The 27,919-nt window shown below is 36.7% G+C and overlaps 1 protein-coding gene across 1 annotated transcript; it reads right to left on the bottom strand.

Moving 5' to 3' along the window:
* On the bottom strand, positions 1-25,328 carry LOC121407531 (BTB/POZ domain-containing protein kctd15-like). The gene is made up of 4 exons (XM_041598662.1): positions 24,497-25,328; positions 18,402-18,493; positions 12,441-12,506; positions 1-978 (listed from the first exon to the last, which is right to left on the bottom strand). The coding sequence occupies exons 2-4, from the start codon at positions 18,483-18,485 to the stop codon at positions 67-69; spliced, it is 1,062 nt and encodes a 353-aa protein (XP_041454596.1). The 5' UTR covers positions 18,486-18,493; positions 24,497-25,328; the 3' UTR covers positions 1-66.
* Positions 25,329-27,919: the final 2,591 nt, after the last annotated feature.

The raw sequence follows: 27,919 nt of genomic DNA, 5'->3' as shown, positions 1-27,919 counted from the left end.
TCGCCATCCATTTCTCACATTCGAGAGATATGGAGCATTTAGGGTTACAGGCTTGGTGAGGTAGAGTTACGTAAGCTGTCCATATTTCCTAGTGAGGACGTACTCACTGAACTGCGACCCTTCGATACCTCCTCCGCTGGAGGCAATCACAACGAAATTGTTTTGAAGCAGGCGCTGCAAGACCTGTATCGTGTACAACTTACAGAAAGCATTCAATGGAAACCTTATGACGCAGTTCGAATCTTGTGCCCAACCAGCTGCAGCCGGTGGGCTGGAGTTACAGATGACGCTCCCTACCTCTGGAAACAACTCATAGATGATATTCTTGTTGCCACTGAGGGAGATACGCTCGACACAGTCTGGTGACGTATGGACAATGACGCATTCGTTACCGGTGCAACCACTTTCTACCTTGATGACCGGTGCCTTCTCTCGCTTCTCTTGAGTGGTCTTTGAAGATTCTTCAGAAGACTTCATCTGCTCAAGAGCTTCCATCATCGGGGTGAGATTGTAGTATCGTGCTTCCTCGTACAGAGCCTCCACTTCGGTGAAGTCACCAGGGAGAAGCAGCCTCGACGTCCGCATGAAATTTAGGATGTACCGAAAGAGATGGCCATCTCTGTCGATAAAATAGTGTTGCTTCAGAGAGTCCAAGATGATCGGTATGTGACCAGTGAAGAGCTTGCTCAGCCGTGACTCTGGAAACTTGGTCAACGTCTCCAGTGTACTGGTGTAAATTTGCCCTCCAACATCGATGTGGACAGGAGCGGTGTAACGGGTATTGGGCGCCACTCGAGGTACACCGTTGTGTTGAGTTGTTGACGAGGATTGATGTTGGGTGGTAGAAGGGGTGGTGATACCTGTGGACGATGGTGCTGGTGGTGGTGTCACAGAGTTTGCGGTGGGCGTGGTCACTGGTGATGGAGAGAGCGATGATGACATCTTTCGCTTGATCCCGGACATGAATGACGTAGATATCTGCAAAAGTATTAAAGAAAGCGAGGATAATTCTAATTACTTCATGAAGTGATGAGAAGAATAGCACCAGCACAAGACATTCTGCATATCTTCTGGAATCAATCAGCGATCTACTATTGACTCATCTCACTATCTACTTTCAGAATATGCAACAAATGAAGCTTAAGGAAAATGATAAGCAGCTGGCGGTGTTCCTAACGTACACAGAGCAATGGTTTAACGAGCCTTGAATCAGCAATAGCTCCATCATGATTTAAAATATTCTTGGCTTGGAGAAGCAGTGAATGGCTTCAGGGTATGCGATTGGCGCTGGCTCCTGATCAAGGATTTATGACAAATGCAAATTCATGAGCTTGTGTGCATCTTATCAAACGGAAATGAAATTATACAAAAGAGTGAAGAACTTCCTTGAGTTAAAATATGGTGAGCTCAACAAGAGGATGTGTCAAAATTTGACACTATGACTTATTACATTGTTTTTTTATTTGCTTGTTCTCATTTGGGCACTCGATACTCTCCGCTTTTACTCTAAATTATGAACCGGAAGCCAGCTCATTTTTCTTGATTTCTTGATTTTCCCAAAATGCAGTTATTTAATTCATACATTTTCCATTAATTGTAAAACCATGTACTTTATTAAGATTAATTAACAAATTAGTGATATCTTAGGATATCAAGTAAACGGAACAAGTATATCAAATAAGAATGAGCATTGGTGCAAAGTACAAAAAAAAAATCGCACTCATAAATTTGCAAGCGAGCGAAAACGTTTACCAAAGTATTAATAAAATTTTGTGATACATTTTGACACATCAAAATGAAATTCACAAATAAAATGTTTCACCTTTTTTGATTGATTGATTCAGTGAATCCGTTCATTTCATTTCGATACAAATACATAAAAATATGAAATGACATAAAAGAACTTAAAGAAAGGCATTAAGGCCTTTTGGGGTGCAAGTTCCTTCAAACATATATTACATTGTGTCACAGCGATTTACCTGTCTTTTTGTCTTGTTTCTTTTAAAGAAACATCTTTAATATTTGTAATTTTTTTTGTTGTCTATTATTTTTTATTATTTATTCATGTCACTCTATTATTATCATTCTATTCATGTATTTATTCATTTTATTATCTTTTTATTGGGGGGGGGGTCCAGTGTTCTCAGCCCTGAAAACAATGCACCGTAAAGTATAAGTTAATACTGGAATATTTTTTAACAGGCCTGTTGGATAATAACCCTGCTTTTGGAAGAAATGGTCGTCTACAAGTGTATATATTGGAAGTATCTTTGTATATGAACATTGTAAAATTAGATTGCTGGGTCTCAGCTTTCGTTTTCGATCGTTACAGCTATGGCTCAATATCAAGACCTACATCTGAGACTTGAATACACGATGTGAATTCAAAATGATCTTGAAAAAAATCAATACATAAAGGAGGTCAGCACTTTACCAATGACTTCACGATCGTTGTAGAGTTTGGTAAAAATTTACAAGCGAACAGTGAAAGTCATGACAGTCGTAAATACAATATGAGCATGATTTTATTAATATAATTAGGGAAAAAGATTGTATCATGTGCTTCTCTTATCATTTCATCGCATATACTTTCTTCATCATGTAGGTCTATTTTGTTACTTAGAACTAAAACAACGTAACGTTCTTGTTCAGTAAATCGTTTTAGTCAGCCGTTCCATCTCTGACTCAGCCTACGATAATTTATCAAACATCGTTCGCGTTGAGTCATTTCTTTTCCCGCCTTTTTCTGGTAATGATATTCCCTTCATCATTACTTCTATTAGGTTATGATAATGGAAGATAGGCATATCAGATGAAAATCCAACTTCTCTATTTTGTTGAATCTTTTCATGGAAGAAGCATATTTGTACAATCGTGTCCTCAAGTAGATAGCGCTGCGGGGTATTATCTCTCATCAATCCCCCACTTCTCCTTCTTTTCTATTATGAAGAGTGCTAGCAGTGTATCTCGTATTTTTAAAAAGTAATATTAATTCCCTCCTATTTGATATGAAAGGGATAAACCCCATATCTGGAAAAGTCACTGACTCCATATCGCAGGCGGCAATAATTCATGCGGCTATTTTCTACACTTGCATTCAGAGCTTTATGGGATTTGTTCTTCATCATATGAATAGCTAATCCTTTCCCAAACCCCTCCGGGCGGTTTGGGCTCTTTAGGGTCACCATAGAAAGACTGGATTCCCATCATCCCTCACAACATGCATCATGACTTAGGCTCATCCCCCAGCCGATTGTTCCCTACTTTATGACCAGTACGCCATCAATCAGCCCCTTGTATTAAGTGAGTAACTGATAACATTTCTTTGTAATGGGTCATTATCGGTGTAATGACCTCAGTGCATGCAAGGCGGCTCTATTACCATTGTTGGAATAACTTCGGGCCTTCGGAGTTCGATCCTGGCCTAGTTTTTCTTTCTAGCACTGCCCGAGGCACATCCCTATTTTTGTCTAGGCCGCACTCAGCGTGCGCAATATGAGACGTGTATGAAATTCCCGCGACAAGTCTTAAAACCATTGTAACACAGAAAAGCAGTGTAAAAGTTGTGTATAGACCTTAACATAATAATGTTAACTTAACATTACTTATATATTGTGTTAGTGGATCATGTAACTGTGTGCGTGTGTATGGATGTGTTTTTACAATTGTTTGCGAAGCAGGCATGTGTGTCATTCGAGTGGAATGGATATATGTTGGTCATGCAGTTGTTTTAATGTACCACATAAAAATAAAAGATAAATAGAGCATCTTATTTATTCAAGTCGCACTATTTCAACGATTTCGTAAAAGTTTTCATGAATTTAAGCAGTATACAACTAAAACTAGAAATTTATGGCATGTTGAAATCTGTAATGACGAAATAATGTTTTGGGGGACCCCACGTAAAACAAAATTGTGAATATTTCAATAAATTATGCTTTGCAAAAAGCTCGCATTTGAGTTTTAAATAATTAACAAAAGTATTTTCAATCAAAGCTTATTAGATGGTCAGACATCAGTATGGCTGAGACACCAGTCGCCTTGATTGCATGAGTTTATATCCCACTGCTGACCCATTACATTCATATTGAAAGACACCATCAGTCGCCTTGATTGCATGGGTTTATATCACACTGGTATCACCGAGTCTGAAATGGACAGACATCACCAGTCGTGTTGATGACATGGGTTTAAACCTCACTGCTGACACCATTACATTCAAATGGATACTGCAGATTGGCCGAGACACCAGTCGTCTTGATTGCAAGGGTTTATATCCCACTGCTGACACCATTGAAACATTCAAATGGACAGACTGCAGATTGGCCGAGACACCAGTCGTGTTGATTGCATGGGTTTATATACCACTGATGACACGATACAATCAAATGGACACACTGCAGTTTGGCTGAGACACCATTCGTCTTGATTGCAAGAGTTTATATCCCACTGCTGGCACCATTACATTCATATTGAAAGACTGTCAAAGACACCATCAGTCGCCTTGATTGCATGGGTTTATATCCCACTGCTGCCACCAATACATTTAAATGGACATTCACCAGTTTGGCTGAGACACCAGTCGTCTTGAGTGCATGGGTTTATATCCCACTGCTGAAACCATTACATTCAAATGACAAAAGTAGTCTTGATTGCAAGGGTTTATATCCCACTGCTGACACCTTTACATTCAAATGGACAGACTGCAGATTGGCCGAGACACCAGTCGTGTTGATTGCATGGGTTTATATACCACTGCTGACACCATTACTTTCAAATGGACAGACTGCAGTTTGGCTGAGACACCATTCGTCTTGATTGCAAGGGTTTATATCCCACTGCTGACCCATTACATTCATATTGAAAGACACCATCAGTCGCCTTGATTGCATGGGTTATATCCCACTGCTGCCACCAATACATTTAAATGGACATTCACCAGTTCGGCTGAGACACCAGTCATCTTGAGTGCATGGGTTTATATCCCACTGCTGAAACCATTACATTCAAATGACAAAAGTAGTCTTGATTGCAAGGGTTTATATCCCACTGCTGACACCTTTACATTCAAATGGACAGACTGCAGATTGGCCGAGACACCTGTCGTGTTGATTGCATGGGTTTATATACCACTGCTGACACCATTACATTCAAATGGACACACTGCAGTTTGGCCGAGACACCAGTCGTCTTAATTGCATGGGTTTATATCCCACTGCTGCTACCATTACATTTAAATGTTCATTCACCAGTTTGGCTGAGACACCAGTCATTTTGATGCCATGGATTTATATCACACTGGTATCACCGAGTCTTAAATGGACAGACATCACCAGTCGTGTTGATGACATGGGTTTAAACCTCACTGCTGACACCATTACATTCAAATGGACACTGCAGATTGGCCGAGACACCAGTCGTCTTGAATGCATGGGTTTATGCTGACACCATTAAAACATTCAAATGGACAGACTGCAGATTGGCCGAGACACCAGTCGTCTTGATTGCATGGGTTTATATACCACTGCTGACACGATTACAATCAAATGGACACACTGCAGTTTGGCTGAGACACCATTCGTCTTGATTGCATGGGTTTATATACCACTGCTGGCACCATTACATTCAAATGGACAGACTGCAGATTGGCCGAGACACCAGTCGTCTTGATTGCAAGGGTTTATATCCCACTGCTGGCACCATTACATTCAAATGGACAGACTGCAGATTGGCCGAGACACCAGTCGTGTTGATTGCATGGGTTTATATCCCACTGCTGACACTAATACATTTAAATTGACATTCACCAGTTTGGCTGAGACACCAGTCGTCTTGATTGCATGGGTTTATATCCCACTGCTTACACCATTACATTCATGGAAAGACACCAGAATGGCTGAGACATCAGTCGTCTTGATTGCATGAGTTTATACCCCACTGCTGACACAATTACGTTCAAATGGACAGACACCAGCCATTTTTATGACATGGGTTTATATCCCACTGCTGACACCGTTACATTCTAATGGACAGACTGCAGTTTGGCCGAGAAACCAGTCAATGCAACGAGTTAATAACTTAGCGCAGCCACCACATCGCTCTATGATTGCAAGTACATTGTTGGTCGTATTAATAGTGTTAAATTCTCATGTCAGGGTGCTCTCAGTAAAGAGAGCTCCAAACCAACCTTGGGTACAGAAAAGTCAAAGCTTTTTGTTTTATTGACAGCCCAAAGCTGAAATAGACGTAAATCCGAACACAGGCCTCGCTTACAGTTGATGTGGTTCTTATTTATTTCGCTCCAACATTAATTAAAGGTCAAGTCCACCTCAGAAAAATGTTGATTTGAATCAATAGAGAAAATCAGACAAGCACAATGCTGAAAATTTCATCAAAATCGGATGTAAAATTAGAAAGTTATGACATTTCAAAGTTCCACTTATTTTTAACAAAATAGTTATGTGAACGAGCCAATTACATCAAAATGAGAGAGTCGATGATGTCACTCACTCACAACTTCTTTTGTTTTTTATTGTTTGAATTATACAATATTTCAATTTTTACGAATTTGACGATTAGGACCTCCTTGCCTAAAGCACAAAATGTTAAAATAATGGAAGTGTCCAAGGAGGAATGAAACTTCATTTCACATGACAATGACGAGAAAATAAAAATATTTCATATAATAAAATACAAAAGAAATAGTGAGTGAGTGATGTCATCGACTCTCTCATTTGGATGTAACTGGCTCGTTCATATAACTATTTTGTTAAAAATAAGCGGAAATTTGAAATGTCATAACTTTCTTATTTTTCATCCGATTTTGATGAAATTTTTAGCATTGTGCTTGTCTGATTTTTCTCTTTTTATTCAAATCAAGTTTTTGTTTGGGTGGACTTGTCCTTTAAAGCAGCTTTCAACACCGTGGTTGAAATTCCATGAAAGGCATAAGGAATAAATTAATGGAGTAAACAAGCTTAGGACCTACTTTGACTTTATTGACAAAATTTACTGAAGAGAAGTAATGTAGGCCTATATATATATCATTTAGATCTTCTGGGTTTCATGAAATGAAAGTCAGGCTATTGTGTGTATGTTTGCCCCCAAAAGTGTCTTGGATGGCAGTTAAAGTTGAAGTTTTTCAAAAGTTTACACTCAAGGACAGGATTCTGGGAGTGAAATATACAACATCTGCAAATAATTTACCCTCGAGGCAAAGATAAACGTTTTCTTTTACTAATCTCCCATCTGAGGCTACGAGGAAGTAAATTTAGGCTATTTGACGCTTACAATCTTGGGCTCGCGATGACTCAAAGATAACTGAAACCACAAATGTTAATAAGTACCGAACTTGGTAGTTAAAACGTCATTACACTTCAAACAATTTAAAATACATGTATTTCTAGAGTAATTTCGATTATATATATGGATTATATCGATATTTGAATGAAAACTAAAGTTAAACTACAGGCCATGAAAGAAAACTTAAATACATATTTCCAAAGGAACTCAGCTCATAAACCAGTACTACTTGTCAAAAGATTACGAACAAAGTTCTCTTAAATGACAGTGTCCCCTCTAAAATAGGATGACTTTTCAAAATTGTGTAAAGAATACATATTCATGAAAAGATAGCCACAGGCGCATCTTGGCACGTAATCCATTAACCGACTTGAGCTAAGCCTAGTTGGTAAGCCACATACCGGATGACAAGGCTCCTATACCGTCATCTCGCCCGCAACTTGCCCGTGGCATCGCCCAGTGTTTATCACTCAGTTCTAAGGTCATTGCAGCTAGGACAATCTTGGCACCGATTGGCAACAGCTCTCCCCAATAGGATTCGCTTTCCCCAGTCGAACCCTCCTCTTCTTCTTGCTTTTTATTATGCTATTTGAAAAGGGAACTCCTGGGCCCCATCTTACAAATCCAAATATTTTCTATGATGTATATTAATGCATTCATTGTTTTCTTGAAAGTTCACAGTGCTTCTCTTTGTTTACATAGGCATGATAGGACATTGTGCAAATTTCCTATTTAAAAAATTATGACCCTGTTGGATTTCCATAGAGTTACGATTGATTGGATCAATCGCAACTCTTTGTAAGAAAGACGGGGCCCAGGTATTGATAAAGAAGGGGTGTAATCTTTGCTAAGAGATAGAAGGAGTCAGTGACGCTACAGTCACGACAGTCACACCAACAACACTGACTCCAAGTCCAAACCTGAAACCGACTGATGATTTGCTATGACATACAACGGACAAGCTTTGGTCGCAAATCTTAGCAATGATCGTCGAACATTTTTTCTACGATTGATTGCACTGACTACAATATACAATCAATCGTAAAAATCAAGTGTACGATTAATCGCAACTCTTTGTGTATTACAGGACCCTGGAATCGGTTTTACTGGTATGAATGAAGCATAAGATGTGATCTTATGTCAATGATAATAATAATATTAATAATTATGATAATAATAATAATAACTCTTATTTACCCAGGGTAGCCACTTCAGTTGGGAAACTGCTCTACCAGCGGGCCCTGCATAACATACTGTTATTATTATTCTTTTCCAATCTAAATGCTGAGCGCCGAGCAAGAAGGCAGGATGTCCCACTAATTTAAGGCTTTGGTATGACTCGGCCGGGGATCGAACCCTTGACTTCCCGATCATGAGGTGGGCGCTCTACCACTGAACCACCTAATTGAGGTCTGTTCCCCCAACAGTCTTGTTTCAACATCATATGGAATGAACAGCACTAAACCCTTTATTCAAACCTTCAAAATAGCTGAAAATTATTTTTGGTGCTGCGAAATCTAAATTGGTACAGAGTTGAGAGAGAGAGTCAGTTTATTCTCTGCATTATCCTTAAAGTCCTGTCACATATGGCACCATATCACCAGATCGTCTGTGCAACAATGGATCGACAGTTTATAGGTACCCAGTTTATATTCGTTCTTCAACTGGTTTAGCTTAGTACCTAGACGTTGACAGAAGATGCTTTTCTAAAATTTGTTCAGGAAAAGGATAGGCCTACGGTATTGTTAGACGGCATGTTGTGTAATATGGCTTATTGCAAAAGTGGCCTTTGAACGCATCTAAGAATATGAATTGGAAGTCGGGAATGTGTGTATCTGATTTGTTAAATTTGAAGTTCGATTGGTTATATCTATTTTCATACGGGTTTGTAAGCTTTTATCTGTTGTTAATTGCCGATGTTTAACATTTCAATGAAACATACAGTAAGATAAAGATATTATTCAACATTTATCATCCATGCTTTTCAATGTGTTGAGTTAATGGAATATCTTGTTCTTAAGATGATTGATTTTTTTACGCGGTTACGAATGAGGAAAAGTGAATAACTTGGAAATAATCCTTTCAAACCCATCGTGAAACTAAATAAATCCACTGCGTACTAAAACGCTTTTATCTTATCATTTTGCAAATTTTACCTATGATTTCTTTTTTTCTCTTCGTTTCATCCATCTCATTGCCACTGCACTGCTTGGGGCTAGATATGGAAGGAGCGGAGACAAGCCAGAATTTCAACTTTCCGGCTGCATGGTATTTAGGAGACTATTCTCTCTTTCTTAAGAAGATGGAGAAGAAATGGGAAAAAAATGATGTTGCCGAATTTGTCCCGAGGTTGTAATGGAAAAAGACATGTGTGTGCCTGATAACCTAATCCCAATTTATACCTATATGCATCATACCTCTTTGCGGATAAAGGTAGATGCCATTATGGTACACAAATACGCCAGATGAGGGGTGGAGAAAAGGAGAATTATTATAGTGAGATAAAGAAAGAGAGAGAGAGAGAAGGAGGAGGCGCAGACAAGAAAAAAAAAGAACTAAAAAAAGATAATTGCAGATATATTTGATAATGGCACGATCCATTTAGAGATTTAGTACCTGTTATGTAATTCTTGAGTGTTTTGACTAAGACGTTTTCAATCCTTTCGTAAATGCGTTTCGGATTAGGATTCTGGGAACACGAAATGAAATACAACCGAATAAATGAGAACTGTCATTACTAAAGCAACCATGATATTGTTATGAAGCCATATTCATAATTACATCAACAACATCAACAACGACGCCATTATTTACCGTAACAATTAACGTGTGAAAAATACAAATGTTACACATTAACGCGTGTGTTGTGGCGAGATGCTTGCATTGTCACTAACATTACGAAGTGTACACTATTTGTTTTATAAAACGGGTCGGCAGTATGAAAGTGGAAAGTTCCTTCAAATGCATGGCCGCAAATATTAAAGCATCGCACAGACGAAGAAGTCATCATCGCTTAACCCATGTTATATTATCCATTAAAAATCATCAATTAAGACATTCTATTTTTAAAATGACTTAAAGAAAAAATTGGGGTTGGGATATTTCGGATGTGAGAGAAAGGACAAAGCAAATTTCGATAAAGACCTATAAACAGACTTGCAATTATCCATAGTCACGCAAAATGATATGTAGGCCTATGTATTTTTTTTTATCTTGATCATTTCAATGGGATGTAGCCGATAAATTGATACTTGAAAGTGCAAAGATGTCTGAACATTTTTGGTATGAACTATTTCTCTTTGACTATCCACTCTCATTTCCACTCACTCCCTTTAACATTCATTAAACATGGAAAGGGGGAAACGGGGAAACGGAGATGATTCTTCGAAATTGTGCTCATGATGCATCCAGTTGATAAAACTGATAAAAATTTATCCTCGGTTTATTTATTGACAATTTCGACAATCATAAGCTAGGTGTATTGACAATTTCGACAATCATAAGCTAGGTGTACGTATGCACAAGGATTTGTATCAAAGAGATGTCTGCTTCCGTTCCGCATGTTCAGCGCGTGCGCTCGCCGTGAATAAAAATCAGGGTTTTTTTTCGAGCTTGTAAGCTGATGCACAACGCACTTGCACCGATTTCCGAGACAAAGTGTGATACTAAATATAGTTCTATCAACTAACAAAAGTGTTTATAAAGGCACCACTCTCAATGATAAATGATATCAATGTATTTTTACATGCGAACTCGATTTATGATATGAGCTCCTTTGCATGGTGGCGAAACTGGCTGAAGATAAGGTTTTATGAAAACGCCATGGAAAGCCTTGAAAAAGTATTTATAATTTTTCAGTGAAAGTTCTGATGATAAGAACAATGGCCCGAATTCTGAAGTCGGGTTTAATTTAAACGCTGGTTTGAAGTTGCGATCTGAATATGGATAGCCAGTTGTGACGCAAATCTGTAAGGATTAGATAACAATCCATAAAAACATAGTTCAGAATTTTACTGTCTTTTTAACGTCACATGCCACTAGCAGCCCACATTTCATGCCATAAGTGGTTTTCATAAATTCTCATTTTTAAGGCTCATTCCCATTCAGTTAAAGCATGAAATTATGTCTGATGATGTATTAAATGCAAACATGAGAAAACGTGATTCTATTATATTTTTTTTCATATGATAAATCAAAGCCATACTCGTGACGTAACGTCACAAAATTATTTTTTTGAAATATAATATTTTGTTATTCTTTGATTGACATTCGTCAGAGTCATAATTCATTGATTAATTATTATCATTTTCGGTTTTTGTCTCACCTGCATAGCAGTGTGAGACTATAGGCGCCGCTTTTCCGACAGCGGCGGCGTCAACACAAAATCTTAACCGAAGGTTAAGTTTTTGAAATGACAGCATAACTTAGAAAGTATATGGACCTAGTTCATGAAACGTGGCCATAAGTTTAATCAAGTATTGCTAAACATCCTGTCTGAGTTTCATGTCACATGACCAAGGTCAAAGGTAATTTAGGGTCAATGAACTTTGGCCGAGTTTGGGGTATCTGTTGAATTACCATCATAACTTTCAAAGTTTATGGATATGATTCTTCAAACTTGGACATGATAGTTATCAAGTATCACTGAACATCCTGTGCTCATTTCAGGTCACATGACTAAGGTCAAAGGTCAATGAACTATGGCCGATTTTTGTTGTTGTTGTTGAATTACCATCATATCTCTGTAAGTGTATAAAGTGTACATAAGGGTAACCAAGTATCACTGAACATCTTGTGCGAGTTAAAGTAGTTTTCAAAGTCAGCACTGCTGTGAATCGCGTGATGCAGGTGAGACGGCCAGATCGAGGCATTCCACTTGTTATCAAACAAACTTATCGTCTTGGTAAAATTCCTAGTTTAAGTACTTCATTGTTATTAAGGCAAATAAATGTTGTAAATCAATTTAATCATGGCGCTGATTTTAAATGTTTTATTGGACTTCAATAAGCGTTTAGGTGCAGAAAATATATAAAAAACAAAACCCTTTATTTCGGATTTTTCTATATTTCTGCGATTCAAAGAATACTCAAAGTGTAAAGGGTATTCGTCCTTCTATTTCCATATGCTTCTAAACTCACCTTTTGATCAACAATTTCCATCGCATACGGTGATGAAAAGTCAGTTGAACTTCTTCCATTCGACATCTAACAAAATAAGCAAAAGAAAACATAAATGCTAGATGAGATAAATTGAAATTTTGTTCGAAGGGTATACGCCATGAAAACAATAATGTTAATTAAAAGTAAAAAAAATAATAATGATAAACAGCTACGTTACAATCTAAAACGGGATGGACTAACGCTGAATCTTTGTTGGGTTGTCTGTACTTTTTCCTTTTGATATCGCGAGCTTTCTTCGAGAGTGTGGTATGATTTTAATTGATAATGTTTTATAAGTTGTATCTGTTGATACAAAAATTAAAAATAAAATAAGGTCTATTCTGGCCTATTATTATCAAATAGAAAATGGGTGACTAGCTCTAAATTAACTTTAACACCAGTCACAGCACCTAAAATGAATTGAACTGGTGATGGGGCTGACGTCTAGTGGTGTTGAACTTTCAATGATGTGATTAGTATCATTTTCATAAACCCATGTTCAAGATCCTGTATGACGCTCTCAATCTCAGCACCAATTTATATCAGGTATTCAGCACGGTAAATTGCCAATTAGTCCACTCGACAGATGGTCTACCTTCATTTAGTCTAATGCCATTCCGTCCATCAACATTTCGTCTAACAACCAGTTGGTCTTATCTCTATTTTCTTTTCCTTCATTTTGCACAATCAACACTTTAGTTTAATCAGACCAAATGGTATATGGACTAATAATGGCTAGTGGACCAACTGGTTATTAGACGGAATGGCATTAGAGTAACTGAAAGTAGACCATATGGTGAGTAGACGAACTGATGGTAGACCAAATGATAGTAGGCGAGTTGGAAATTGGACGAATTGGCATTAGACGAATTGGAAATAACCCTTTGAACAGCACTATGCTCGTACTCTCAGCACCAAACCATATCCGGTGTTCAGCACCGACCCTGCCGACATTAAAAAAGCAACACCGAATCTGAAATCGCCTAGTGGGTCACACGTGAATTCTTTAATATACAGAGTATTTGCTTTCATATACAGATCCCATGAAGGCATTAACAAATTGATAATGATCATGACATACAGAGGAAATACGAGGCGAAAACAGCATAATAATCATTTCGATTTTTGTTTTCATCTTGCAAAATGTCTTTCACATGAGTGCTCCTAGGATGACAGCTGAATCCTTTAGCCCAAGGGCGTGGCCTATAGGGAACATGCACGAGTAAGAGAGAGATAGAGTGAGAAAGAGAGGGAGAGAGAGCTAGAGAGAGAGGGGGAGAGAGAGCTGAAAGATAGATAAATAGGTGGGTTTGATCGACGCTCGTTGGGGGCGTCAGGGTGACGAAAGATTATATTCTCTGATTTACGTCAACTATGGTGCTTTTGTAGTGACCACTTGTATACAGCAAAATCTGATGAAGTACGGTGGGATAGAAAGCATATACTGCCAACTCTGTATAGTTCCACGCGATAAACAGTGGAATCGTATAGTTTTATATCGCGAATACATTGACTTGAAATAGAGGCACTATGAAGACCCAATATATACCATTGCTGTTTTACCAATATAGCTAGAACCCAATGGGTAGAACTCGTCCATTTCGCTATTGCCTACCTTCTTTCCTAATTTTTAAACTTTCCTTTTTTATTTTATTCATTTTTTCGGGGGGGGGGTAAAAAGTCATGCCAATTGCTTTCTTTGAAAAAAATCTTTTGAACAAAAGATTCAAAGTATATACACCAACGCAACCTGATCTGTGGATTCAACTAGTAGGCCTTTTCTTCTAATGGCGAGCATTACAGGCCTCCACTCATAAATTCAGTCAAACCCGACTAAAAATGTGTAAAATCATAAACGACTCGTTTTAAAATATCGCTTACATTGAAGAAAAATTTGCTAGGAACACGTGCGTGAATATTTTGAAAAACTAATGTGAAATCTATATAATAAACAAACATTACGAGGTCTGTCGGTTCAAGAGAAAATGATTTTATTTCCGAGCAAGCTAAGCAAACTATGGATTGAAGCAATTCCGGTAAATGGTGACGGGACTCAACTTAAATTTCAAAACATAACGTTTATTTGAGTGGAACTGAAAGGCTGTCGCATAAAAATGAAACAAAAAGACGTCCCAAACTTTAAGATCTCATGTAAAAACATCAGCAGTGCACTTTGCGAAGCATAGTATAGAGGAAACGTTTATCATGGATTGTTTACAAAGACTATCGGGTTTCAAAAAAAAAACCAAGACAATTTATAAATCACCGTGCGCATTTAGACTGTAAGAGTCTTCTCAAGGATATTTAATCTTTCGTATTCTGAATAGCAGAGGTCCGAATCTTACACAAGCCTTACAAAAGCAGACAACCAAGACCTATTTAAACCTTACATTTTTTCGAATGTATTATTTTTTTCGAGGTGTAACAGCTTCCGCTTACAATGATGGTAAGGGTGCTGGAAAAAAATAAAGGGGGTGGTTTAAAACTTGGTCTGTCATTCTTCGCTACTTCATAATCCCCTCGAATAATACCAACGGGTCTAAATAGCGCCAAACCCCCTCCATAAAAAACATAGACGCTGAGAAGCCCATGTCCCCCAGCCTATTCCGATGTTTTTGAAAATTTTATGTTTTCTTTGCCCACGGCCAGATAACACGCGATTCATTTGGATTTATTTATTCAGGCGTCTGAAAATTAGAAAGTTACAAAGTTTCCACTGACATGCTTTAACGATGATGAAATATATTGGTAAGAAATGTAATACGTTGTGTGCTGTACGGAGAGGCGCTTTGAACCAGAGCGGTGCATTAACTTTCAGAATTCAGGGAGTATTAATGATCAGAAGAATGGGGGAAGGAAGCATTAATGCATAATAATCCAGTATCATATTATCATCTTCGCATTGTTGATCTTATGCACAAATCTGCTTTGGTGTTGCGGTGTGGAAGAAACATAATCTATTCGAGTCATTGTATGTGCACCTATAGATTTGACAATACAGTAAAATGTTACTTTACCCCCCCCCCCCCCTTAACAAATGTTATACAGGTTTCTCATATCAGAATTATAAAATGCGATAAATTTTGTGAATATTTTCATGTAAATTCGGTGGCGTAACAGTAAGACAGGATACTGCACGAGAGGGGTATGGATACATTCCATCATTCTGAATTATTGAGAGCGATCGAAGCAAGAGAGCCAAAAATATCTACATTCGCCCAGATATCCCGGGAAATGTTGGCAAACATACAATGCAACGATTTATCAATAGACAATATCATGATTACTAGTATTTGCGAGTGTGGGTGAGGATGTTGGGGTGCGTATGTGGGGTGAGAGGTGGGCTTTGGCGGCGGAAGCCAAAAAAATTAGGGGGGGTTAACCTGAAATTTTGTGATGGGAACATGTAAAAAAAATTGACAAGCCCCCCCCCAAAAAAAAAAAGGTCATCAAGCAAAATTTGAGGGGGAACAAGAGACATTTTAAGGGGGTTCGCCAGAATTTAGGGGGGGACGCAGGAAACAAAATTGACAAGCAAAATAAAAGGTTAGGGGGATCGTCCCCCCACCTCAATTTTTTTGGGGATCTGTCCCCCCATCTCCCTGCTTCCGCAGCCTATGTAGGTGGGGTCTACTATTTTCAGAGTGTGCATAACAGAGAAGTGGTGCTTGTGTTCGTCTTCACACAAATGAAAAAATTGGTGGTAAATATTATCATCAAGAAGATGACCAAACTTTGCGCATATGTATTCTTATCATTAATTTTACCGTGCAGCCTTTCGTCAAAAAAATATATTTTGTTGTTGTCTTATTTACAGTACTTTTTAACGAAAGTTTAAGACCTTTAGCTGGTGAGCCCGCGGCTGTCTTGAAAAGATTATCGACGCCGGCAAATGACAGTAGTATCTCCTGATATAATATTTTAAAAGACAAAAACTATGCTAAATTTTCAACTACATTAGCCGACAACATCATTTTTATGTTGGTATTCATTAACGTTCATTTCAGATTTTTTTTTCCGGCGAATATGTTGTCATGTGGGGTGATTGATCTTGAAGAAATATATTCATGTAACTTACAATTATAATCATTGGTGAACTTGACTAAAATATATTTCAATGATTTCTGAGAATTGAGAGGAATGAAAAAACCCCGTCAGTTTACATGTTAAGCATAATGCATTCGAGATATCGCTCTGCAGCAAAATTGCTTTAATTAATCTATTCTTACAATCTGAAGGTAATTAAACTAACACTTTAAAGAAAGAGATACGAGACTGTTTTTTTCAGACTTCCCTTTGTCGAATTTAAAATTGATGTTTTAGTAGAAAATAAAGTCAGTTACAACTGCAGAGAGTAAAAAAAAATGTTAATTCAATAACTCACTTTTTTGAAAGTATATAATATTCATATTTCATCCACAAAATGGTTAGATTTGATTTACAATGGCTCGATCAGTTCCCTTTATCAGATATCAATATTTATAAAAATAGGTTATTTTGCAAATCTGATTTAAGCCTCAATGTCATTCGTGAATATCATGAAGATGGACGTCAGTTAAATCGTGTATCAATAAATAAAATAAAAAATATGAATGTATTTCTGGCACACCAATGAGATTATTTGATGTATAAGACTTTGTCATAACTTAATCACTATTTAATAAAGGAACTGGGACAAAATTCAAGAGAATTTGGAAGACGAGTATTTATTGTGTTTGAACGAATCTTGGTTATTCAAATTCAGCTCTGTTAGTACAATGGAGATATATACAATCAGTAGTACATTTTTTGTGATTGAAATGTGATGGCATATTTTGTTCTTAGGGTCGTTAACTGATTGGAAAATCAATTATTGTATCTCTGGCTCATATCTACCAACTGTCAGTATGTCCGTTACCATGGTTACCTAACATTATTTACCTCTTATATTCAATCTAAATTTGCGTGAATATTTTATAAGTGTAATGTTCAAAATAATCTAATGAAATTAAATAATTACAAAATAATAAGTATTGATTATGATTTACTAAAAACACATTTGTCATATTGTTTAATAACATCCTATTAACGAAATGGCCAATACTGAGGTGGGATATACAATCGCAGGCTTAATTCATTCCGCGATGGGGAAATTATATACTGTATATGCTAACATACACTTCCACTGTTTGTGAATTGCGTTTCAGTTTGAGATAAAGAAACCAATTTACAGTGAACTGATGTGTAATAATCAAGAAATCAATTTGAAAGCGTAATGGGAGAAGCGTGGTTGCTAAGGCCTCGTTAACGAGCAAACGTGCACGTGACAAGCATGGTCGTGTTTGATTGGTCAATTGTTGAAGGTCAAAGACTGAGAAAAAATCTGGATCATTTTGGAAGGTATTTCTCAGAAATATTTCACCTCATACAAATAACATTTTTCTCGGATTTGTAGTAATGCATGTTAATTGTTTGTGTTTAAAATGTTGAAATCGTCTGGGATTCAAGTTGTTTACTTCTGTCATTTTTTTTCAAAAAATGTGTGAAATTATCTACTTCAACTTCAATTAATACTGATTATGTTGCATGACTAATGGTGTCACAAGTGAACAGGTATCAAGTCTTAGAACAGACAGATCCGGTGAAGCACCCTCACCTAAGCATACTAATAATGAATAAATGAAAAATAAACAAATAAATAAATAAATAAAATAGAAATAAACAAATAATATAATCAATGAAATAAAAAAAGATATTTTAGAAAACAAAAATAAAAATCTATTCTACGGGAATCCTTGAACATCATTAAAACAAAATAATCAATAATTTATAAATGCAGCAGACAAAAAGTCAAACACATTTACAACAGGCTTAAAGCATGGGGCACTAAATTTTTAAAACAAAATCAGATTTTGTTTCATAAACGAATCAAATCTATGGAGCCTCGTATAAATACCATACCTGGATCACTTTGGAATCTGGAAATTCAGGAGAAGGTCGAAGTGCGAGTGGGCTGTGTCCCCGGGAGTCACACACGGAGGTCATTGGTGGATCTGTAACAATAATCATGAATATGCATGAGTACTTGTTCGACACAGATGATGATTGGTCAAAGTATCTAGTGCACTTTGTACTAAATTTCATTTGCTGTGCGCGATATAGGGCATGCAAGCAGTTCTCATTCTGTTCATTAATTTTTAAATACATAACGATTACTAAAATATGAACTTGATGATGCTGCTTTTTAACATTAAAGTATTCGAATGGATTTTTACATCATCAATTACATTTGGAGTGAACGTTTTGATCGTTTAAAGCAATGGAGAATGAAAAAGTCATAAAAATGATAGCTTGGAATGATACTGTAACCATCACTTTTGTAGTGTAAAGAATAAGAAATCAGTACAAAATCAGTTTCGAAATGGAAATTTATTGGATTGTTTGTTGCATCAATGATTGTTTTGAGACTTTAACAATTTTATTTCTCAAATCTATCACGAACAATTCAATTATACTTTTAAAATGTGAGATGAATAACTGATAATAAAATGTTCATCGCATCAGGGCATCAGGGGCTACAATTGTAAAACAAAACTTAAATGAATAAATAAATCAACAAATGAAAACATTATCTTTATTTCGCGACAGCAATATGTCTTCATATTTTTGTGCGTTTTCCCCCTTTTCCTAATTCTTCTCCTTGATCATAAAAAAGTCAGAAATATACACAGAATTTCGATTTGAAGATAATAAACTAAAAATATAATATATTATTGCAAAACCAAAACGAATAAAATGCGAATTAAACCTCGAAGCAGCGATCTTTACATTAATTCAAAACGGCTTTATGAGAGGAAATAACAACCTCATTGCTACTGGCAGTGTCGGTAAAAATAATATTGCCCGGGGTTATAGTCATTATATTTTTGCCAATAACATGTCATCAGCAGTCCCGAATACTCGAAAAACAGAGAATAGCCTCCTGTCACACACTTCATGGAAAACGGTCAAAACCATGACATATTTGGTTGCATATGTAAATTGCTAGATAAAAAGTATGTGACGTAATTGTGATATTTTCATTGGAGATGGAACAATAAGACGGTGTGGATTATAACAGTCTATAAAGTTGCCGCACTCTTTCGAAAATTATTACCCATATATTAATGAGCAGGCCTTCTTGTATGGCAAATGTAAATATATCAGTATAGTCGGCCATATTGAAAAGCATATAGCCGTGTAACTCTCATTATGCGCACATAATGGCATCGTTGCCGCCCCTGTTTTCTTTGAAGATACTAATCTATCGGAAAACCCGACAGTAGAGGGAGTGGAGGGATGGAGAAGGGTAGAGAGAGAGAGAGGGGAGGATAGATAGTGGGAGAGGGAAGGGGAGAAACAGGGAGGGAAGGGGAGATTTAGTTTGAAGTTTATTCTACTCTAGCTATATCCAGTCCTTCTTAGGAATGAGTTCGCATAAATGCTTCCTATACAATTTCCTCTAAATCTAGCCTCCGGGCTATATGATAGATTGCATAAACTCATTTTTTCATGATGCATATAGACGCCTACATGTGTTGCCGATTTGCGGATGCTTACTAAAGTACGGATGGTAATTCCGCAGGCCTCCAACGTGCTACAAGGTAAATATGACTCCATGCGTTGATTTTAAAATAAGAGTAAAATCAACTTTTCTTTTAAAGAGTAAAGCACTGAAGTTGCCGATTGGCGGAAGCATTACAATTAAGATTGGAAAGCCTTACCACAAGCAACAGTTGGAAATGTATTTCATCTTAAATTATACTTTACAAAAATGATTCAGAGAGCCCCTAGTCAGATGAGATTAAGCATCGATTACTTGTTATATTTTAAGAAAGATTATTTTTTACAGTGATAATGATGATAACAACGTGGAAAAATCAAATCTACTTTTACTAATCTATTATTTTCGGGGAAAAAATCACTCCGTAATAACAATAGAATTACAATAAGTATTACAAAAACATTACTGTTGATAAAAAATGTAGAAATCATAAATTATAATATGATGATGATAACCATAATAAAAATAATAAAGAAAATAATGATCATTTTTGTGATATTAGTACTACTTCTACCACTACTACTACTACTTCTACTGTCTACACTACTAGGCTACTGTCTACTACTACTACTACTACTACTACTACTACTACTACTACTACTACTACTACTACTACTTCTACTACTACTACTACTACTACTACTACTACTACTACTACTTCTACTACTACTACTACTACTACTACTACTACTACTACTACTACTACTACTACTACTACTTACTACTACTACTACTACTACTACTACTACTTCTACTATTACTAAGACTACTACTATTACCAAGACTACTATTACTACTACTACTTCTACTAACTACTACTACTACTACTACTACTACTACTACTACTACTACTGTCTACTACTACTACTACTACTACTACTTCTACTACTGCCACTGCTACTGCTACCACTACTACTACTGCTACTGCGACTACTACTACTACTACTACTACTACTTCTACTATACTACTGTTACTGCTGCTGCTGCTGCTGCTACTAACAGTCTACGGTTTATTTCCAATTCGTCCAATTGCCAACTCGTCTACTATCATTTGGTCTACCATCAGTGTGTCCACTATCCGCATGGTCTAATTGCCAATTAGTCCACTCACCATTTCGTCTAATAACCAGTTGGTCCAATTGCCATTTAGTCCATATAACATTTGGTCTTATTGAACTAAGTGCTAACTGTGCAAAATGAATGAAAATGAAATGGATATTAGACCAACTGGTATGAGACGAAATAGTTATGAGACAAAACGGTGATTAGACGAAGTGATGATTAGACCAAATGGTCATTGGACCATATGGTTATTAGACGAAATGTTGATAGACGGAATGGAATTGGACTAAATGAAATTAGACCATGTGGTGAGTGGAAGAGTTGGAAGTATACGAATTGGCAATTTACCACCACTACCACTAATACTACTACTACCAAAGGGGTAAAAGAAGAAGAAAAGAAAAGAAAGGAAATTCGCTGGTATGATGATGATGATGAAAGAAGCAAGTAACAAATATAGACGAAAATATTACAACTCAACTTTGTATTGTTTACTGTATTGCAGTTATGTCTATAGGCGTATCCCGCCACATATAAGCTTTTAGGGTATCCGCCTTCTTTTATAAACCCATGGACCTACCACTCTGAGTGGTAGGTCCATGATAAACCTAACATGTACATATTCATGTTCTTCATATTCTTCATAACAAACTGATTTTTGTATGAATTTATGTTAACGAAAAAGAAAATAGAAGAAAATAACATTTTATTTGAACTGAAGACAGAGGAATAGATTTACAATATTGTACACGTACTTATGTCATGATTCCAACCCAATCTCAGACACCAAAGTAGTTTTTGTTTTAGGTGGTTTCGGTTGCAAAATCAATCTTATATTTAAAAAGGCTTTGGGTAATTACGTTCGGTGGGTTTAAATACTCTATTTCTTATCTTCAGATTTATTTATTTTTCTATGCCTTATATAGTTTGAACCCCTTCTCGACAAAATACAACTTAAGGGCTATTACTGGTTATCTAAGTGAATTGAGACTATTATGGTGCTACAATATAATTTTTAAAAATTACCTAAATTTTATGTCACATTAGTCTCCGTTTGTTTAATTTACATTTACCCAATTTTGTCTGACATAATTGATTCTATATACGATTATATGAATAGAAATAAAAACAAATATATTGAGAGAAAACAAATGTATTTGAATCGAAAACAATAAAAAAAATCTTAAAATATATTCTTTTAAGTTAGTAATATGATCAGTATGTTTAGTCTTTCACCGTTAACTGTGAATAGAAATTATAAGTGTTTTTATCCCTTCGACTCTTATCCTTATCCTTTTAATAGAAATAAATAAAAGTTGGAGCTTTTGTTCAAATAAAAAAAATCATCAAGATTTACATTTAATTTTTTCATATAGTCTGAATAAGAAGTGTTTCTGTGAACATTTTGCTACACGTAGAAATTAAAGAAACTTGAAGTAATCTGTGAATATACTTTATAAAGTCATGGACAAAATAAACCCCATCAATACTTTTTTAAGGATGTTTTATTATATTCTCTCAAATCAAAATACACAATCACATTCTATAAGCAATTTGTACAAACTATTTGAAACATAATTATAAATTATACAATAAATCCATTACAAATATAATTATACAAATTGTACATCAAACTTCAAAAATACTAGAAATTAATACTAATGCGCTTCAGCAATTACAAAATGAATATTAACAAAATATATGACATGATAAGAGAGAATAAAAATACCATGATTATGATCGATTAAAGTTGACGAGTATTTAAGTTACAAAAAATAGTTAGGCATTTATCCCGCGCATGCGTTAATATGCACTGGTAAACTATCTACAGTTCATCATCGAATAAAATGAGAAGGGAGAACAGAAAAATGCAAATAAATAGTTACTTCACGATAATAAAACAATTCATGTCGATAAAACTAACGAGTAATGTTTACCATTTCCTAAAACGATGTACCGTATATATGAGCAACTCAATTATATAATTGCTCCATTTACACAGATTTCCCCGACCAATTTAGTCTGAGGGAAAAGGTAAAGTACTGTACAATCATGACAATAGTATAATTATACGAGTCAATATTCAATCATAGCTCGATGATTGTTCAGTATCGACCTCTGTGTATTGTTCTGATCACGACGTCTGACCCTGCTCGCGATATCATCACCGCAAACTCCATTGATACAGTTTGAATGGAACTTTTTTTATTAGAATTACTTCTGCGTCCACTGGTATAACGTTCCTTATTTCTTGTTGGTCGTTAATATTTTAGTCATTTTAACGAGTTTGGAACCATGCGATATTGTGTTGAAAGTCATTAAATATTTTTTTGAAAAGTGTTTTTGAAATTTATTTCGTTGAGTTTACATTATAATGTAGACGATTCTCGTCAACATCGTCATATCATATTTCAACCTCAATTATTCAAATTTTGGATGTGGACGAAACATTACACTGCATGCTATCTATTTTAGAAAGACCGATTCATGTTATATATAGGCCTATAAATATATGCAATTTGTTGCGAAATCTGGCGTCACATTTTCGGCGTTATCATCCCTTTTCGTTCAGAAATATAATTTCTTGAATTTTCAGACTTCGATCAAGTCATATTCTGAAATGTATTCTAATGGATGATTTATCAAACAATTATATGTTAGTTATTTTTGAAGTTTCATAAGATGGAATATAATAGAATATATAGAATATAATCATGTATAATAAATTACGCAATAATTTACCTTATGATGTCGAAGCAGAACGTATATGTTTGACCAGTGAGCAACAGAAAATATGGTCTAAAGTTTCAGATATTCGCAAAGTGTCAAATCAATCCGCATCGCAGATCATGAAAATATAAATGCCTTATTATATGGAAGGCCTTTTTGATATGGGAACGAAAACAAATTGCATGAATATTTAGCGTGAGACACATTTTGTAAACCACGAGGTACTGAACGGTGTTGCCGAAAACTTACGAAATCTAATGAAGATTGATAACAATTCGTCATCTCATTAAGATAAACGAGGTTTGACATGATTTTCGTTTCATAGGACTACTCTTTTACTGATAAACTAGATTCATAAGGGAAATTGAATCTTTAGGAGAAGAGAGGGAGTGGAAATTGAAATGTCAAGACACGGCTTAGTAACGAGAGTCCTTTGCTTGAGCGAACCCTTTCCAGAGAAGGTAATGCAAGCTTATCGGCTGCTCGTGTGTAGGAGCAAGCGTCAAACGAAATCTCCTTTCCACAAGTATAGCTCCTCTCTTCCCTCCCTTTACAACAAATGGACGCACCGTCCCGACACACATCACATCTCCCCCTATTATTCGTACATACTCTTTCGTAAAGTCACAAGTATAAGACACAAACAACTCCAAAAACTTACCGGGTTTTTTGGTCGTATTTCTCGGAGAATCACAACGTCGCACGTCTCTCTCGCAAGTAAATCGCAGCGATTTTGGTGCAAAATACGTGTGGGGCTCATGAACCCAGTCGAATGATGGCGAAGAGTGGAGAATTCAGGGCCGTTGGCGATCAGAAAGCGCTGGCGGGCATCACGCACTGCGCGGGTCTCGCGAGAACCGGCATAATTACAAATCTTGCCTCCGGCCACGCCGTGGCATCCACTGTTCTCTTTCTTACGGCAAACAACAATACACAGGCCTACCGTCCATGCTTATATTAAAAGTGTATAGGCTTACAGAGTCGGGGTTACAGGGGATATGTGTCCCCAGGTTCTTTCTTCTCCCCTTTTTATCTTCCCCTCTTGTACAAAAAAAACCCAGAGTGGAAAAAAAAACTTTTTCCGAGTCGATTCAGCTAAGTGGGCGATCCGTGTTTGTAACAGGTATAAGGCAAGTGAGTTGGTTTTAAGCAACAATAGCACCGCTCCAAACAGTTGCAGTTTGTTAACTTTATGCCGTAAGTCAACAAATGGTACATATCTTTTGACTACCGTGATGTCAACAGTGGCAACTTGGAATTCAAACTCGTGGCTTAAGTCTCCATAGCCGTCTTTCGTTTTGAAAGTATCGAAATCAATGATATCTCATAATTGTCTTAGGGTTTTTTAACAGAATGATGGGGCCGTGTACGGATTGTCCTATCCTGAACTCCCGTGGTGTATATACGCCGAGTTTTTACTGTGTATTCGTCAGGCCATCCTGATTGCTGCCCGCCCCCGGCCAAATACGGGTCAGTCGACGAAGGAAAAATACCCGCGACAGGAAAAAGAAGTAAGGGTTGAATTTTTCAGAACGGATTAATCCTTGAGGCAAAACAAGAATGAAAAAGCATGCCGAACAAACCCGAGATACCTAAACTTTAGAAAAGACTTCTGCTGCAGCCCTGCACGCCTTAGGGTAGCCACATCACAGCTGTCTCCCTACACTCCTCGCATTTTCCTTTTCTTCCTCATTTTTTCTCACTTCTCTCCTCGTTTCTCTAACCCTCTCATAAGCTCTCTACTCCACCCCCTTCTTACTACCTTGTTTCCCTTTCTGCCTGATTCTTATGTCGATACTACCCCTCTCTCTTTACTTTCCTTTTGATTTTGCCATTAATGTAAGTTTTTCCCCCTAAGTTTGCCATTACGATGTTGTTATTGATAGTCTTGCTAACGGAGCCTCGCGGGAAGCTCCGGGGGTTTGTATCGTGTATCAGCGCTGTGCGGGTTGGCCTGTGACTTTCATACCCAGTAAGAATGTTCGATAATGAACCCGAAGGAGGGCTCCAGCAAATGGGAAAAATAATAAGGTGGAAATGTCTCCTGATGAAAAGCAAAGAGAAAAGGACGCCACCGCTCGGCTATTTGAAAGTGAGGAAATGCCCCCCACCCATTCGACTTGGATGATTTCAAGATTGTTTACAAGTGGCGCCCTAAACATTTTGTCTTTTCCCGACAAAAGACCGAATAAGACCCAAGCCCTTTAACCCGTAGGATCCTGATTTACATTGACTTTGAACACTCATGGTCCTTCATACACAATCCAATAAATATTAGACACTGTAGTTATGTCAAAAGTCTCTTCGTGTTTAAGTCCAGATGCCCTATACCGTCACTGGTTATCTTCTGAAGAAGTGAACACCTCGCTTAAATCGTTGCAATTGGATCAAAATCGGACCCTTCAAAGATTGTCATACCATAACACCAATGCAATTCAGATTTAATATTTAATCTTAAAAAATGACATTAAAACTACCTTTGGAAAGCAGATGATGAGAAATGTTGACATAACGTGTCCATATAGACAACACAAAGGTTTGCGATGAATCACAAATATGAAAGAACCGCACTGATTGGTCCCTGGTCAGTATTTTAAACCTAATGCACGTGTAACATTGCTATTGACCGGTCAGTTCATTAAGCAATTGGTCGCTAATCTTTGTGTTACGGAGCTCTGATTCTGGGGGCCGTTTCATAAAGCTGTTCGTAAGATAAGAGCGACTTTAAGAACGACTGGTGAACCTTTCTTACGCGCTTAACCATCGCCAATGTATATACCATTTATCACAAGAAAGGATCACCAGTCGTTCTTAAAGTCGTTCTTATCTTACGAACAGCTTTATGAAACACCCAGCGGGTATGGTATGTTCTCCATGTTGAACATAAGGTATCATAATGGTAAAAACATTGCTTCTTCACTTTATAGAACACAAGTCAAAGCTACATTTGGAAAGCAGATATATTGTTACAACTTGCTGCCTCTTTTTGAAGGTCAGATTCATAGCAACAGTTAATTTTAGTAGTTTTGTTAATAACATTTAACCCCCAAAATCCATGTATCCGACAGACAAACTTTTATTATCATTTAGATTATTTATCTCATGGTTGAGATGAATAATAGGTTGGTGAAAAGCATAGTTAAACATTTTTTTTTGATACCTAGAATAAATGTAAGGTTTTTTGAACGCTTAAATAAATTTGTTCTATCATGAACTTTGTCGCCAATAGAAAAGCAACGACAATGACCATAATCTTTCGCAGCGCGCTGTAGTGAAATTGATTTTTGTTTTATTATAATCATTCTGTATCGTTTTGCACCAATAATTCACAATAACTTCGTTTCGACAGTTTGAACCACCGTCATTTGAATTGTCTGTCAATTTATAGTTCTCAACGAGAGAGAGATTGGCGTTTTCAGTAAGGTGAGACGACAGAAAGCTCTTCTATTGAATCACACACCAAAGAGATATCAATATTCTTCCACGTTTTCTCATCTTACACTAGCAGGCTCGCGTTGCCATAAATGTATTCCAAAACGATACTCTATCTTGCAGTAAAAAGGGAGGGAAAAATATGCGTGAAAATTGAAACATAAATCCTTCTAGTTTGCGCCGAGTCGGAGGATGGCCCAAATAGGCGCGGTGGAATCGTGCGCAATTCATGTAGATTTATTCATTTACTTATCACGGTGCCAATTTAACATGGTGATCGTTATTTAGTGAGATGGACACGTGGCGAAGCTAGAGCGATGACTCCCATCTCTCCCTTTCTCTTCCTTTCGTTCCCTTTCTCATCTTAACTCTCGTGACCTTCCGCATTCCTTTTTTTAGGATTCCTCTTTTAGTTGTCCTTTTGTTTTATTCCCTATGGTATAATTATATTCATCATGATATTCTTCTGTCTCTCATTGCAAATGATTCCCCATTATATTCTTATTATTTCAATAGATTTACCCCTTTCCTCGTCTATATATTTCTTCCTCTTTACTTCGATTTTTTCTTAGATAGATACCTACTTCATTTTATATAACTTGTTATTTTCAATTTGGTTTATGCTTTTATTCACACCCTTTCCAGTACCTTT

The sequence above is a fragment of the Lytechinus variegatus genome, chromosome 2 (genome assembly GCF_018143015.1).
Source record: "Lytechinus variegatus isolate NC3 chromosome 2, Lvar_3.0, whole genome shotgun sequence".
Taxonomy (NCBI): domain Eukaryota; kingdom Metazoa; phylum Echinodermata; class Echinoidea; order Temnopleuroida; family Toxopneustidae; genus Lytechinus; species Lytechinus variegatus.
Note: the sequence above shows the minus strand (reverse complement) of the source record. Positions and strands in the feature narration are given on the sequence as shown.